The 13,852-nt window shown below is 28.1% G+C and overlaps 1 protein-coding gene across 1 annotated transcript; it reads right to left on the bottom strand.

Moving 5' to 3' along the window:
• Window positions 1-398: 398 nt before the first annotated feature.
• On the bottom strand, window positions 399-13,543 carry LOC113370162 (5-aminolevulinate synthase, nonspecific, mitochondrial-like). The gene is made up of 10 exons (XM_026610830.1): window positions 13,410-13,543; window positions 4,707-4,919; window positions 3,435-3,593; window positions 3,283-3,365; window positions 3,076-3,209; window positions 2,614-2,998; window positions 2,213-2,390; window positions 1,904-2,139; window positions 854-1,078; window positions 399-774 (listed from the first exon to the last, which is right to left on the bottom strand). Exons 2-10 carry the CDS (start codon window positions 4,855-4,857, stop codon window positions 646-648), a joined length of 1,680 nt encoding a protein of 559 aa, XP_026466615.1. The 5' UTR covers window positions 4,858-4,919; window positions 13,410-13,543; the 3' UTR covers window positions 399-645.
• Between the last annotated feature and the right edge of the window lie 309 nt (window positions 13,544-13,852).

Here is a 13,852-nt window from a genome sequence, read left to right as displayed (position 1 = left end):
ACCAAATTTTGAGATCAAAATGAATCATTTCAATATTGAAGTATATAGAATCTTTGAAACATACTTTATTTCGAATTATAGAAGCATTAATTGTTAACCTCAGTATATTAAGTATTACATATATTTTATACACTAGTATTTTAGAAGTCTTCAAATAAAATAAAAATATTCAACAAGTGTACTTTAAATCTATATGTGGAGTACCGAAAATAGTTTTGCGAAGCAATTTGCAATCCATGCATACAATATTTATTTCATCATGTTCTTCATTGGAATTTCATATAAATGATTGTTATAATCACTTCATTCCAATTTTAAATAAATAAAACATACTTTAATCGTAATTTATTTATTCATTAAAATTTCCAAATAAATAAATCTATCACCAGTACATGGAATAAATAATGTTGGCCCATATATATCCAATTTATTATTAAAATAAATTCATGATCCACGGCAGACCTTAAATTTAATTTGAGGTCATTTAAAACATTTAAAATTTATTCGATTAACAACAATTTTTAGTAGTAGGTTAGTTTAATTATGAATCACAATATAGAATTAGCACATGTATTTTTGTGAGTATGAACTCACACCAATAAACCTGAATTTTAATAATGTTTAAGGATATAACTAGGTTTATGATTACATTGCTACAGCAATCATTTGCGGGCAGTTTGGAATTGTGCATGGTTCAGCACTCTTGTATTTGTTGCCTCTTGTTCTAGCTTCATAATGATCGTACAATAAAGGTTTACGACAAAACTTACATTCCTAAAAAGAATCAAAATATAGTACTCGCATTTCAAAGTCGATATTTATGACTCTTCAAGGATAAGCTCTTATCTCTTACCGATGAACAAACTGGTGTTTTTAGAGGCAAACCCAGTTCATTCCAAATGGCTCTCATATCCAGCAAAAGTTGCTCCATCATAGGTTTAGTATGATGAGGCGTTGGTGCCATACGCAATTTTTCTTCTCCGCGAGCCACAGTTGGATAATTAATAGCTTGCACATAATGTCCATATTGTTTCAAAAGTTTATCCGATACTGCTGTGCAGATTTTCGGATCACCAATCTAAAAATTATCAACTATTTACTAACAAAGTTAGCAATGAAATCAATATTGAAAATGCAATGATGAAGATGAAATGATGTTGCGCACATTAAAATGATAAGCAAATGAAAATGACAAATTCATGCTCACCACATTCGTGCAAAATATATGGATTCTTATAGAAAAATAGTAAAAATGCACTATAATACTTACATTTATTCTAATAGTAGGTTAAAACTCACTTCACTTATATAAAAATGAGTTAGGTGCACTTGTTGAATTCTACTCTATTTGAAGACTTTCAAAATTATTGGTGGATTAAATTATAGCAAGCAAATGCAACTATAAATACGACCCAGCAATTAGTAGCCATCCGAAATTAAAATACCACTACCGCTAACAAATAACACAAGTTAATATGGAATTTGATCTAAATTAGATCAAAATATATTAATTCAATATATTGAAACGAAACAATACAGCTATGTCTGTTAACCATAACTTTTACCGAAAAGTGGAACCGAAATTCTAATCAAAATCGTACGAGAGTTACAAAAAAATGAGTACGAGCTAATATGACATACAAGCACATTTACAATTTATTACCTAGTTAGTGCAATACATGCATATGCAAATAAATGTCAGTGATTAAATTTGAAATGAAGCAAAAATATGTGCGATATGATTATGAATTTAATCTTTAAGCAGTGAAGTGCATCAAATCCGATTCTATAAATGAATATCGTAATTGATCAGTTTCACTGACTGATGATTACTTAATGAAATCCAATAAACCACACAAAATCATTTAAAAATTTTAAGTATATTCTTATTTTTCCCACAAACCTTTATGGGTATAATATGACTCGGAGTGTGTTCCACCGGAAAGCCCTCTTCCATCAATCTTTTGCGCATATATCGAACATTTTCCTGGTGTTTATGACGCAATTCCCGACCTTCATCCGATGCTAATATCTGCACAGCGCGTAGAGCACCAGCCAATACAGTTGGAGGTAGTGAAGTTGTGAATATAAAACCTGCTGCGTATGATCTTATCATGTCGACAAGAAGGGATGATCCAGCTGCAGAAAAAATGAATGAAAAGAAATTCTACATGCTATGATACGTTTTATATAATGATCATTTGATCCGTACCTATATATCCGCCGACATTGCCAAATGCTTTTCCGAGGGTTCCGGAAACAATGTCAATGGCATCGAGTTGTCCATCGCGTTCACCGATTCCGGCACCATGGTCACCATAAAGACCAACGGCGTGTACCTCATCAACAAATGTAATTGCCCCATAGCGGTGTGCCACTTCGCACAATTGCTGCAAATTAACATTACTTCATTAACAACAATTAACACCATTTAGCATATTATTATTGGTTTCAATAATCAAGAATTGATACTGCTCCAGTAAAGTAAAGGAATCAAAATTCAAAATTAGTATTTCAATTATAAATCAATGAGATAAATTATGTGTAAACATAAAGTCGGAGTTTGAAATATTGAAAAATATAATATATAATTAATTATTTATATTTTATTACCTCCAATGGACAAACTGCTCCTGTCATGGAATGCACAGTCTCAAAAGCGACTATTTTGGGAATGCCTATATCAACCTTAGACAATAATTCTTCTAAATGTGCGACATCATTATGTCTAAAAATGTGCTTGGGAACACGGCTGTTGCATATGCCCTGAATCATGGACGCATGGTTACCAGCATCAGAGAATATGTGGCAGTTCGGAAGCGCTTTGGCCAAAGTAAATAAGGTTGAATCGTTTGCAACGAAACATGAGGTAAATAGCAATGCAGCTTCTTTCTGATGCAGTTTGGCGAGCTCTTTTTCTAGATTCTCATGGTACAAAGAATTTCCTGAAATGTTTCTGGTGCCACCTGCACCGGCTCCGTGCTTGTCCAGAGCAGTTCTAAAAATGGAATGAAAAAGTATTAAAAAAAAAATTCTTACAATATTTATTTTTATCGCAAAAGTCTTTCCATTTACCTAACAGCGTCCTTGACTTCTGGATGGCATGACATTCCCAAATAATCATTCGAGCACCATACAGTGATTGGTTTTTCGCCCCAAGAGTACTCAAAAGCACTTGGAAATTGTCCCACACCAGCTAGGCGATTTACCTACAAATTAAATTAGTTATAATAAAAAACTCAAATTTGGGCCAAAAAAAATGAATTAAAATTTGTTTATTACCTTCTTGAACACGCGGTACGAATGATCCTTTTTCTTGCGCATAATTTGTTCGCGGAAAAACTGTTCATAAGGATAGGGCTCTTCTGAAAATTATGAATATTACATTGTACTGATTTTTACAATATCATTTGGTATAACAACTTATCACTTACGTTCTACTGCAACATCGTCTTTATTTTCCAAAGAATCTACTGTGGAATCCAAAATGTCATCTTTAATCTCTTGGCTGACTTCTTTTACTAAAGACTTGCTGGATTCTTTCAAAAAGGGACAAGATTGGGGTCCCAATAAATCGCTCTTAGTTGCAGTTGCTAAAAAGATAAAAATCACAATTAAAATGCCATATGCGAGGTAAAAATGTTCTTCGAAACTGATATATATATATATATATATATATATATATATATATAAACAATAAAATTTGGATTAAATAATATTAAATTTAACAATTTAGATTGAATTAGATTCTTTTTTAATACATTATCTAACTTATCAACGAGCACTTTTCTAACCATTTACAATATTTACTACTTTTATGCTAAATTTTTTATATTTATCGAAACATTTACCTCAAATTTTACATATTTATTTGTGAACCATAACAAGCATAGTAAATTCCAACAGTACAAGAAAATTTTCCATTCACAAACTTCCATTAATTCTCTGAATGTCGTATTTGTAAAAAAAAAATCGCCATCGCAAATAACATCTCGACTTTCAATTCAAGCTCAAGAATAACAAAGAACTAGTTTATTGTTTTGATAATTTTGGTTTCTTGTTGAATGAACGATTGAATTGCTTATTGAATTCAAATATCATTTCATTCAGAAGAGAATTATAATTGAAAAGAAGGCTTTATCAATCAACAGAAGAATACATGAAGAATAATTATTATAACCGATTAGACCTAGCCCCATTAAAAATAATGTTGTTATTTTTCAATAATATATAAGTATTACTAAATTCTGTTAGATATTTTAGTTTAAAAATGGTAAATAAGTTTCAGATCTTTGAAAGATTGAATGGAAAAAATAATTTTCTCCTGAAGAGGTTTTTATGAAATTTACTTTGCAAAATATTCATAAAATAGTAATATTTAAAATTACTAAAATGAACTTTTGAAATGTATAACTATAGTCCTTGGACATTTATAAAGTTTCTATAAATATTGAATACACATAATCATATTGACCTTCGAAATAATTATTTGACTGATGATTTCTACTGTTTGCATCTGTTATGTGAGATTAGGCTTGAATATGTTTTTAACAAAAAAAATAGTTATAAATAGTTATGGATTACTGATTAACTATGGTTAAAAATGCTTTAATCAAACCTAGTAATCTTTGTAATATTTATAATAATCTAAATCTAAATTTCTTAACACTATTTATAAAGAAATATTATTATTATTATTTACTTACCCTGCGCCTGTCCTTCCTGCATCTGTCCCTGGCTAACGGAAGACATCGCGTTGGCCGCCACTGGACAAAATTGGGCGTAGTTCTTAAGAAGATTGGGCGCATAGTTACGCAAGTAGTTGCTGCTGAAACGCGTCAAAAACGGGCACGGCATCTTGCTGATTATGATTTAATTTATATCAATATTTGTGAAAACTGCAAGAATTCAATTCACGTCTGAAATAAATAATACTTGGATTAAAAAACACTACCATTGGTAAGAAAAGACTAGTGATGTATGATAAAAATATTCATAAAGCGATGCCTTCACGGACATACATTTCCTGTTTCGTGTAATAAGCATATGGCATGCATTAAATATACATGCGATAGTTACTAAGTGAATTTACAATCCGGTTTCAATATTTGTTAAAATTTTAAAATTATTAGTTTGTGATGCGAAGTTCAATATAACATTTTAAAATAAAATTATATAATATGAAATCTAGGTTCTTAATTCAGCTACACATTTTCTTGTACTAAACTTCAATATGTCTTGCGAAGAAGAATCATTAGGTAATTTCCAGGATAAATAGTAAATAACTAGAGTTTCATAAGTTTGCCCAGTAGTAAAGATTTTTGCTTTGATAAATTAAGTTAAATTGTGCAATTATACAATATAATTTATTTATCATCCGTGGTAACAAATAAAATATATTTTACCTAAATTTTAAAGCATTGACTGATCAGCTTTGATTACTAATGAAAATGTTAATGCAATGCTTACTTTGCAAAATAAATATTATCATATTTGTTTTTCAGCATAAAAAATTTCATTTATCTACAGATAAAGAATTTTGTATATACATGAAAAATATTATTATATTATTTTGTAAGTACAACTTGATAAAAATAATAAAAAAAATCCTATATATAGAAGAATTATAATGAATGTGTTCTTGTAAGCCTTTTGGAAGTTCAATTGCTAAAATATTTTGGGCTATTTGATTGGGATAGATAATGGAAACAAAAAATTATAAACTCGGCTGAACCATAAAAATAATATTATCTGTTCTAGTTAATCGTTTTTTCTTTCTAAATAAAATTGAAACTAATCACATGATTACGGAAACGCGAACGATAAATGTAGTTTACTCAAGATATTAAATTTCGCATGAACAACTTTTCATAATTGTCTAAAAATAAATGGAGTTAGAAACAATCATGTACTTATCGTTTAACAGTTAAGAAAAAATGATCTGAAAATACAATGAGAAAGACCTAGAATAATCGAATTCTCCTATTTTCGAAATAAATTAAAGTTCAAATCTCATTTTCATATAACAAATGCCGAAGTACAAAATTTTAGCATACGTCAGACATTTGCTAAGTAATCGAATATTAATTATATTGGCGACGAATAATTAAGTCGAAAAAAATATTCTGCAAATAATATCAGACCGACGGTAAACAATTGCAAATGATTTCATTACAATTCACTAAAATGCAAGGTGGTTTATTTAATATTTGTTTGAACATTATTTGAATTAGTCTCATATTTTTTCGGATAGTAAACAAAAAGTTCATAACTTAGACAAACAATGACATTAAAAATGTTTTAGTTCATTGTCACCGATTTTTAAATATTTGTTTCAAGGGCTTCCAACATTAATTATGTATTTTTAAAGTAAATGTAAAGTTGATTAACATACCGATGACTATGTAAGTTCTTTCCAGATATAACTAGATTTTTAAATGGTATTCTACATTTTTATGCATATATATAATAATAATAATCTCAATTTTAATATTATAGAATTCGAATACCGCCAAGTCGAAAAAATAATTGAATGAATATTGAAAATTGAACACTGTGCATTTAAAAAATATTACGCATTCAAAAAATATGCATATCTTATATATTTCATATCATTTAATAAATCTAAATTTATATTGGATATTAGAAAGACAATTTATATGGATGTCATGAATATATGCAAAACATGTATTCAACTTTTAAACTCAATCCTTTTTTGAATTACAAATTAACAATTCAATCAACTATAATTTATTCCTGACAATACGTCAATAGATAATGTTCGTGCGTATAAATTACACATTCAATTATATATATATATATATATATATATATATATATATATATTCATGAAATTTATTTAATTTATTAATAATTATTTAAAAACATCAATTGCTAGAATATGATTTCTTTCTTAAACCCATGCATAGATGGAAATATAAGTTTATCTATATATTTGTAGTGATGATAAATAATATATAATTTAAAACAAAAAAAAATTCAACAGGTATTAAAAAGTTAATTTAATCCAGTTATTAAAAATAAAACTAAATTATGTTGAAATAGTCTTGGTTTCAAAAAATCGAAAAGTTTCGAGTCTTAATTTGTTTTTTGTCCAGTGACACTATGAAATATAATAAATATATTAAAAATTTATAAGATAATAAATAAAAATATAAATTATAAGCAACTAATAAACTACGATTTAAAGAAATTACAAAATGCAATTAAAAATATATATAGGTAGCAACATAAATATTAAATAGAAAAGAAAAACAAAAAAAAATTCACATAATCTAGTGTTATTGTTTTACGACTGGATACACTGACCTGTTAATTTTTTTTTGTTAAAGTGAATTTTTTTCTGGATAGAAAAATAAAATAATTTAGGTCAAAAAAATCATAAAATATACTTATATTTTAGTTCATATATAGAAATTTATATATATATATATATATATATATATTTATATATACATATATATATATATATATATATATATATATATATGTGTGTGTGTGTGTGCATGCGTGTTTTTACATGTATATTACTATTATCTGTATTTGTATAAGCATGTATGTTTATATTAGCATTATTGATAATTATGTAATACAGAAATTTACCCATAAGAGAAAGTCCGTACATATATTAAAAACACAACCGATTAATCACTCTCAAAAAAAAATAGAACAGAACATAAAAAATTCTGCGAAATCGTCAAGGGGTCCGTCGACTCGCGCTGTCCAGGTGAAACTGACGTCGCTGAGGTGATCAGCACGATAGTCGATGTCGATCGCTCCGCAAGTGACATACTTGCCATGGCCGATGCCAAATGTCATTCAGGCACTTGCCAGAGCCGAACGATTATAGTAATAGTCACAAAATAGGTTTATTAAAAAAATACTGGAGGCTCCCATGTATGTCCCAAACTGGCTTATCCAACCGCTCCCCAATATGTTCACGGGAGCAGAAGAAATCAGAAGACATGCATCTGAGTACAAAATCAGACTTTAAGGTCATTCGAACCAACTCGCCAGAGACTTGCTCTCATCAAATATACCCAGAAGATTCAAAAGATCTAACCCTTTAGATCCATACAACGTATAATTTCTAACACCAGCATTGATAGATGTAATAAAATGTCGGATTTAGGAGTTTTATTTGATTCTGGTTTGTTTTTGACTGATCATATAACTGATATTTGTAATAGAGCACATAAATCTGTAGGTTTGATACTGAGAAATTGTAAACAATTCAATTCTAACAATTCTTTGCATATACTATTCTAATGTACCTTCAAAATTAGAATATGGTTTGATTATTTGGTATCCTCATCAAATCAACAACTCTGATGCGATAGAGAAGGTTCAGCAAAAATTTCTGAAATATCTTTATTATAAAACATATAAAATTTACCCTGAACGTGGCTTTGACCACAACACTTTACTAAAAGAATTTGGTATTCCTTCCCTTACCTCACGTCGATTTATCTGTACAATTATGTTCTTATTTAAACTTTGCAATAATTCTATAGACTGTCCTCTTATTCTTAATCAACTATCCTTTATTGTTCACAATTATTTTTCAATTATCCTACTCCTAAATCTGATTCTCTCTTAAATTCGTCTATTTTACTCATGTCCTCTTACCTGATCAAATAATCTCTATCTGCACAAGTTAACCTTTTTATTTTCTTTTCAAATATCTCATTATTTTATCTTATTCTGTTTATAAATAATATTGTTATATTCTGCATTATATGTAATTTTATGTTAAGCATTTTATGTTAATAACTATATATTGTAATTTTGTATTTTAATTGTGTTGTGTAATTTTTCATTATGTAAAATAATTGTATTTTAGAATCCTCTTGGAAGAAATCTGTGGGCTATATATTTAAAATAAATAAAAATAAATAAATAATGGAAAGTTATTTTTACTGTTCTGTAAATTTATCTCATCAATTTTCAAACCTAAAATAAATACCACTGGGAAGCATTTTAAAATCTTATATTTACACATTTGCCACCAAAAATTCTGAACGCCTTACCAAGCAGATTGTAATTATATGGTAATAAAAAAATTTAAAAAATCACTAAAGTTCATTGATTTTACTGATTTTCTATTTTCGGATTTATCTTTACAATTGATACACCTAAGAAATATAGCAAACGACATAGATTTCCTTATCTGAATATGCCAAACCAAAATTTTTGGTGTTCTCGTAACACTTTTTTCCCCTATCCAATAAATACTTTTTTTTATATTATATATTATTATTTCAAATTACACATTTATTAAGATTAAATGCTCCAATGTGCCATATTCAACAAATCTAAAAAAAAATAGTTTAATGATACAGTTATAATCATAATTCAGCCTTGATTAAATCTGAAAGCAAGTCGATCGAAAATAAATCTTATACATATTCACTTTCGAATATAAAATAATGTATTACGATGAAACGATCAAACGAGTTAAAACTGGTTATGATATATGACTAACAAATGATTATCACTTTTTATGGATTTTTGGTACATATCTGCACATTATTTTTGTCATAATGACTTAGCTTAATTTTAATGACTGATGTTCAATTGATAGAAAAAATACGAAGACATAAAAATGAGAATATTGGTGTTGAATTTATTATTACATTTTTTGTAATACTGATGAAGTTTAGAGATCTAAGTAATATTGTATCGTAGGACCTCAATGAATAAATAAACAAATAAAAATGTCTTGTAACAGCCAACAGAAAAACCCAGAAAATTTCCAGCCTCGGTTGTGCGTACGAAGATGCATCAAAAATGCATTTTATTGAAACAAACTGCAAATAATATACCTTGCAGGTGTGTAAATAAAATACATTCCTTGAAAATATTATTAAAAAAGCTCGATTTCTCCGCAAACTGCACTGAACAGGCAATTAAATAGACAACGCCTAATATTATTAAAACAATTTTCTTATGACATAAAAGACATTAAATAAAAGCTTCCTGGCAATTAAATAAACAGCTTATAGTAATAAAACTAAGACAATATTCTTCAGTATTTTCTCCTAAGAATTCGTTTTATTATGTCAGACATGCAACCAATTAAGTAATCAAATGTCATTCGACTCTGACCTATTTATTCAATTAAGTTAATTTACTTAACTATGAGAAATAATTATTAGAAAATAACCATTAAGAAACACAAAATCATTAAACTACCTAATCATAGTGAAATTCAGCAAATAGTTCATCAATAGTACCAAAAGGTAAGTAAGTAAACAAATAAAAAAGTCAATTATCAATAATTAATAAGAAAGGTATCTATTAGGTCCTTTCGTAAAATTTGTTGTAAATTGAAATACAACAATTATTTTACCTAATATTCAATGCCTATCTATAATACATGCCTTATATGATTTAAAACAGATATAGTTGCACTCTCAGATGGCACTATTATTATTTAGTTTATTATTCTACACGAACCAAAGTTTAATAAAAATTTCAATGAATAAATAATATATTAAACTAGCAAACCCGACGAACTCCGTTTCGCCACCAGATGCTTTCCTGAGAAAGATGAAGAAATTTTTTGTTTGTTTTATATTTGAAAAGGAAACATTTTATTTTATTATACAACAGTAATGAATTTATTTCGATTACAAAAATGAAGTGTTTTTTAGTTGAACTTCTCTAAGTAAATAAAAGTGAATCCGCAAATTATCCGTTTCATTGAAGTGCTCTTTGGTAAACCACATTTTTTGTTTTTTGGTCTGACGTTAACACAAACAAAGCGGATGGTTTTCCAACTCGTAAACAGGCAACGTATAACTGCCCATGTGAAAAACAATGATTTTCTAAATAATCAATTTGAAATTTATCCCGCCAACACTAAGCGATTGGCCTTGCGACTTGTTATTGCGAACGCAAGGCGAACTGGAAATTGCAATCGTTTGAAGTCAACCAGTCGGAATCATTGGTATGTCACCAAATCGCTAGCAATTTTAGATTGAATGGTGAAATTCAGTGCGTGTACATCATTATTCTTTGCTCGTTGCTCGGCAAGAATTGCTCGTTGACTTAACCAAGCATAATTCTGATAATTCTCACTAATGTCATTACTCGAATTTTTAATTACGGTGCGTGAAGTTTTAGCAGCTTGCAATAAGGCACGATGCTATGCACAACTAATTTTCTTAGCTATAAATCTTGCGGAGCCCGAGATCTTTCCAACGAATGCAAAATTGTCGTAATCGGTTCATGCGTTCTGGAGTTATTTCGTCAGGAAGGAAAACCCGACTTATTTTTATATATATATAGAAGATAATCTATTTGAAATTATTTAAAACAATTATTGATGATTTTTATTACTCGTATTTTTAATTACGGTGCGTGAAGTTCCAGCAGCTTGCATTAAGGTACGATGCCATGCACAACTAATTTTCTTAGCTATAAACCTTGCGGAGCCCGAGACCTTTCCAACGAATGCAAAATTGTCGAAATCGGTTCATGCGTTCTGGAGTTATTTCGTCAGGAAGGAAAACCCGACTTATTTTTATATATATAGAAGATAACTACTGCATAAACCGTAACTGATCGAGTATAATAATCAATAATTAATTTGCAAGGGTTTTGTCTGAAAAAATTTACTCCTATTCGGTTTTAAATGATTAATCAATCAATTCCAATAATTAAAACCAGCATGTTTTAGAGAAAAATAAAAAAAATAGTAAGTAAAAGATAAACATTGTATATTCATGTATTACGTAAATTAAATGACATAGAAAACACGAAATGTTTAGCAAATTATGTAAATTTGCTACTTGTTAAGAGTAATCTCTAATAGCAATCTTTGTACTGTCGAATTGACGTTCATGTTAAGGATTGCTAAATTTTGTAGTCAACATATGTATTATTAATTGTTCTTTAAGGCTACATTTCGTAGTTTTAAATAAGCATTAATAAAAAACAGCCATTCAAAATGTAAATATTTATACGTAGTTAGATTCCAGTTGGTTGAGTGTCGACAATGAATTTGCAATTTTAATATTGACGCTTGAATATATTTCTCGCGTTGCCCCCTTGAACTTTCGAGATGGTCTCGAACACGTGGGATCAATTCCATAATATCACGCATTGTCGTAAAAATTCTTATGCAAGAAGAATGATAAATTGGAATTTGAAATTAGAGCAAACTAGAAATTGAATAATAACTTATCTGAATCTTTCGGCATGTTGCTAGGAATCCTCCTGTCAGTTTAGTATGATTTTATAACTTATTTAATCACATAATAGAATTGTCACTTTCTGTAACTTTGAAACTGTTTTTACTAACTAACACTTTATTTGTTAAATAAGTATTCATCAATAAAATAACAATAAACAATTGCAACATCTTAAGTAACTTCTAACCCCAAAATACAAATGGCTACTTCAAATTGTTTACTATTAATATAGCTAAAAATTTGACGTTAAGGATAATAAGTATAACAACATTAAGAAAAAAAATTAACATTAGCTAATTTCATATTGATTAATTTTGACATTTAATATTTGAGAAATAAACAATATACAAATACTGTTTATTATATGTAATATAGATAACATTTTTGTGTTAAATATTGTTATTTTTTATATGGACCTTAAAGTCGATCTACCCCACATTTAAATTATCTTTTCAATTGTTCCATTAACAAAAAAGAACAATGATTACATGTAGCTGCCTAATTTTATGAATTGACTCTCATTCAATAACCTCGTCCATTGAATAATATATGTTCTGTGACGACTTTAAAAAAAAGAAACTGAACAAAATTATATCTTAAGATCATTATTTCAAATTAAATAAAACAATAAGTTTTGCGTAAAACATTCATCTGTTTGGAGAACTAGTATATTTATAAATACTTCTTGGCCAGCTAATAAGTTCAAAAATAACATAACTCGAACAGATATATGTAGGAAATTATATAATTATTGGGTAAATTTTAGAACGCATAACCTTGTAACATATATAATTGCTTATATCGTAAAAATATATTATATTTGTAATAAAAACTATGCAGTCAAGAACTAATCATTTTAAATGACATGCTATGGCATATGTTGTGTATTATGACAGATAAAAATTATTCACTAAAAAACGATGAAATAAGTAATTTGTAGTATATAAATGTTTCAAATTTTTTAAGAAAATATATTTTAGCTTTAAATTCAGTATATCGCAAAAATTATAATAACATATATAAAGTATATATCGGTGGTAAGATAAAGTATAATCAAATGTTTCGATTCTAATGTTATTAATTCCCGTACCATTACCATTCATAAAACATGAAAAAATACAGGATAAAGACACAAAATAAAATATACAGGAATAAATAAATTCAAAACTTCCAATAATAATAAGAACTTACCTAAACGCGATCACACAAAATAACTATATTTATTGTCACCAATATTCACAACTTTTTACGAACCGTGTTACTCCCACAATATAATTTTTAAATGTTATATAAAATTATTTTGCAATGAACACGATTGAAGTTTTTGACATTATGTCATGTGTCAAGCAGGACCTCCCTCTCCAACTAAAGATCGAAAAGTTCAGACAGGTTATGGTAAAATAAAATAAAATATTTGAAATAAAATATTTAAGTTGTTTTAATATAAAAGAGTTATTAATAATGGTTCTAAAAGAATCTTTTTTCTTACAACTTTTTCATATTATACTTCATAATATTATAAGTATAAAATTTTGCTTCTCTTAATCATATTTTGTGTTGGTAGCCTTTCTTGTATTAGTTCATGTTGAATCAAATGTGTAAAATGAGCGGGCTTATTAAAAATTATGAAAAGT

The sequence above is a fragment of the Ctenocephalides felis genome, unplaced genomic scaffold, assembly GCF_003426905.1.
Source record: "Ctenocephalides felis isolate EL2017-DRISC unplaced genomic scaffold, ASM342690v1 CF-g0.4_SCAFFOLD_01492, whole genome shotgun sequence".
NCBI lineage: Eukaryota > Metazoa > Arthropoda > Insecta > Siphonaptera > Pulicidae > Ctenocephalides > Ctenocephalides felis.
The sequence above is the reverse complement of the archived record's forward strand: the minus strand, read 5'-3'. Positions and strand labels throughout refer to the sequence as shown.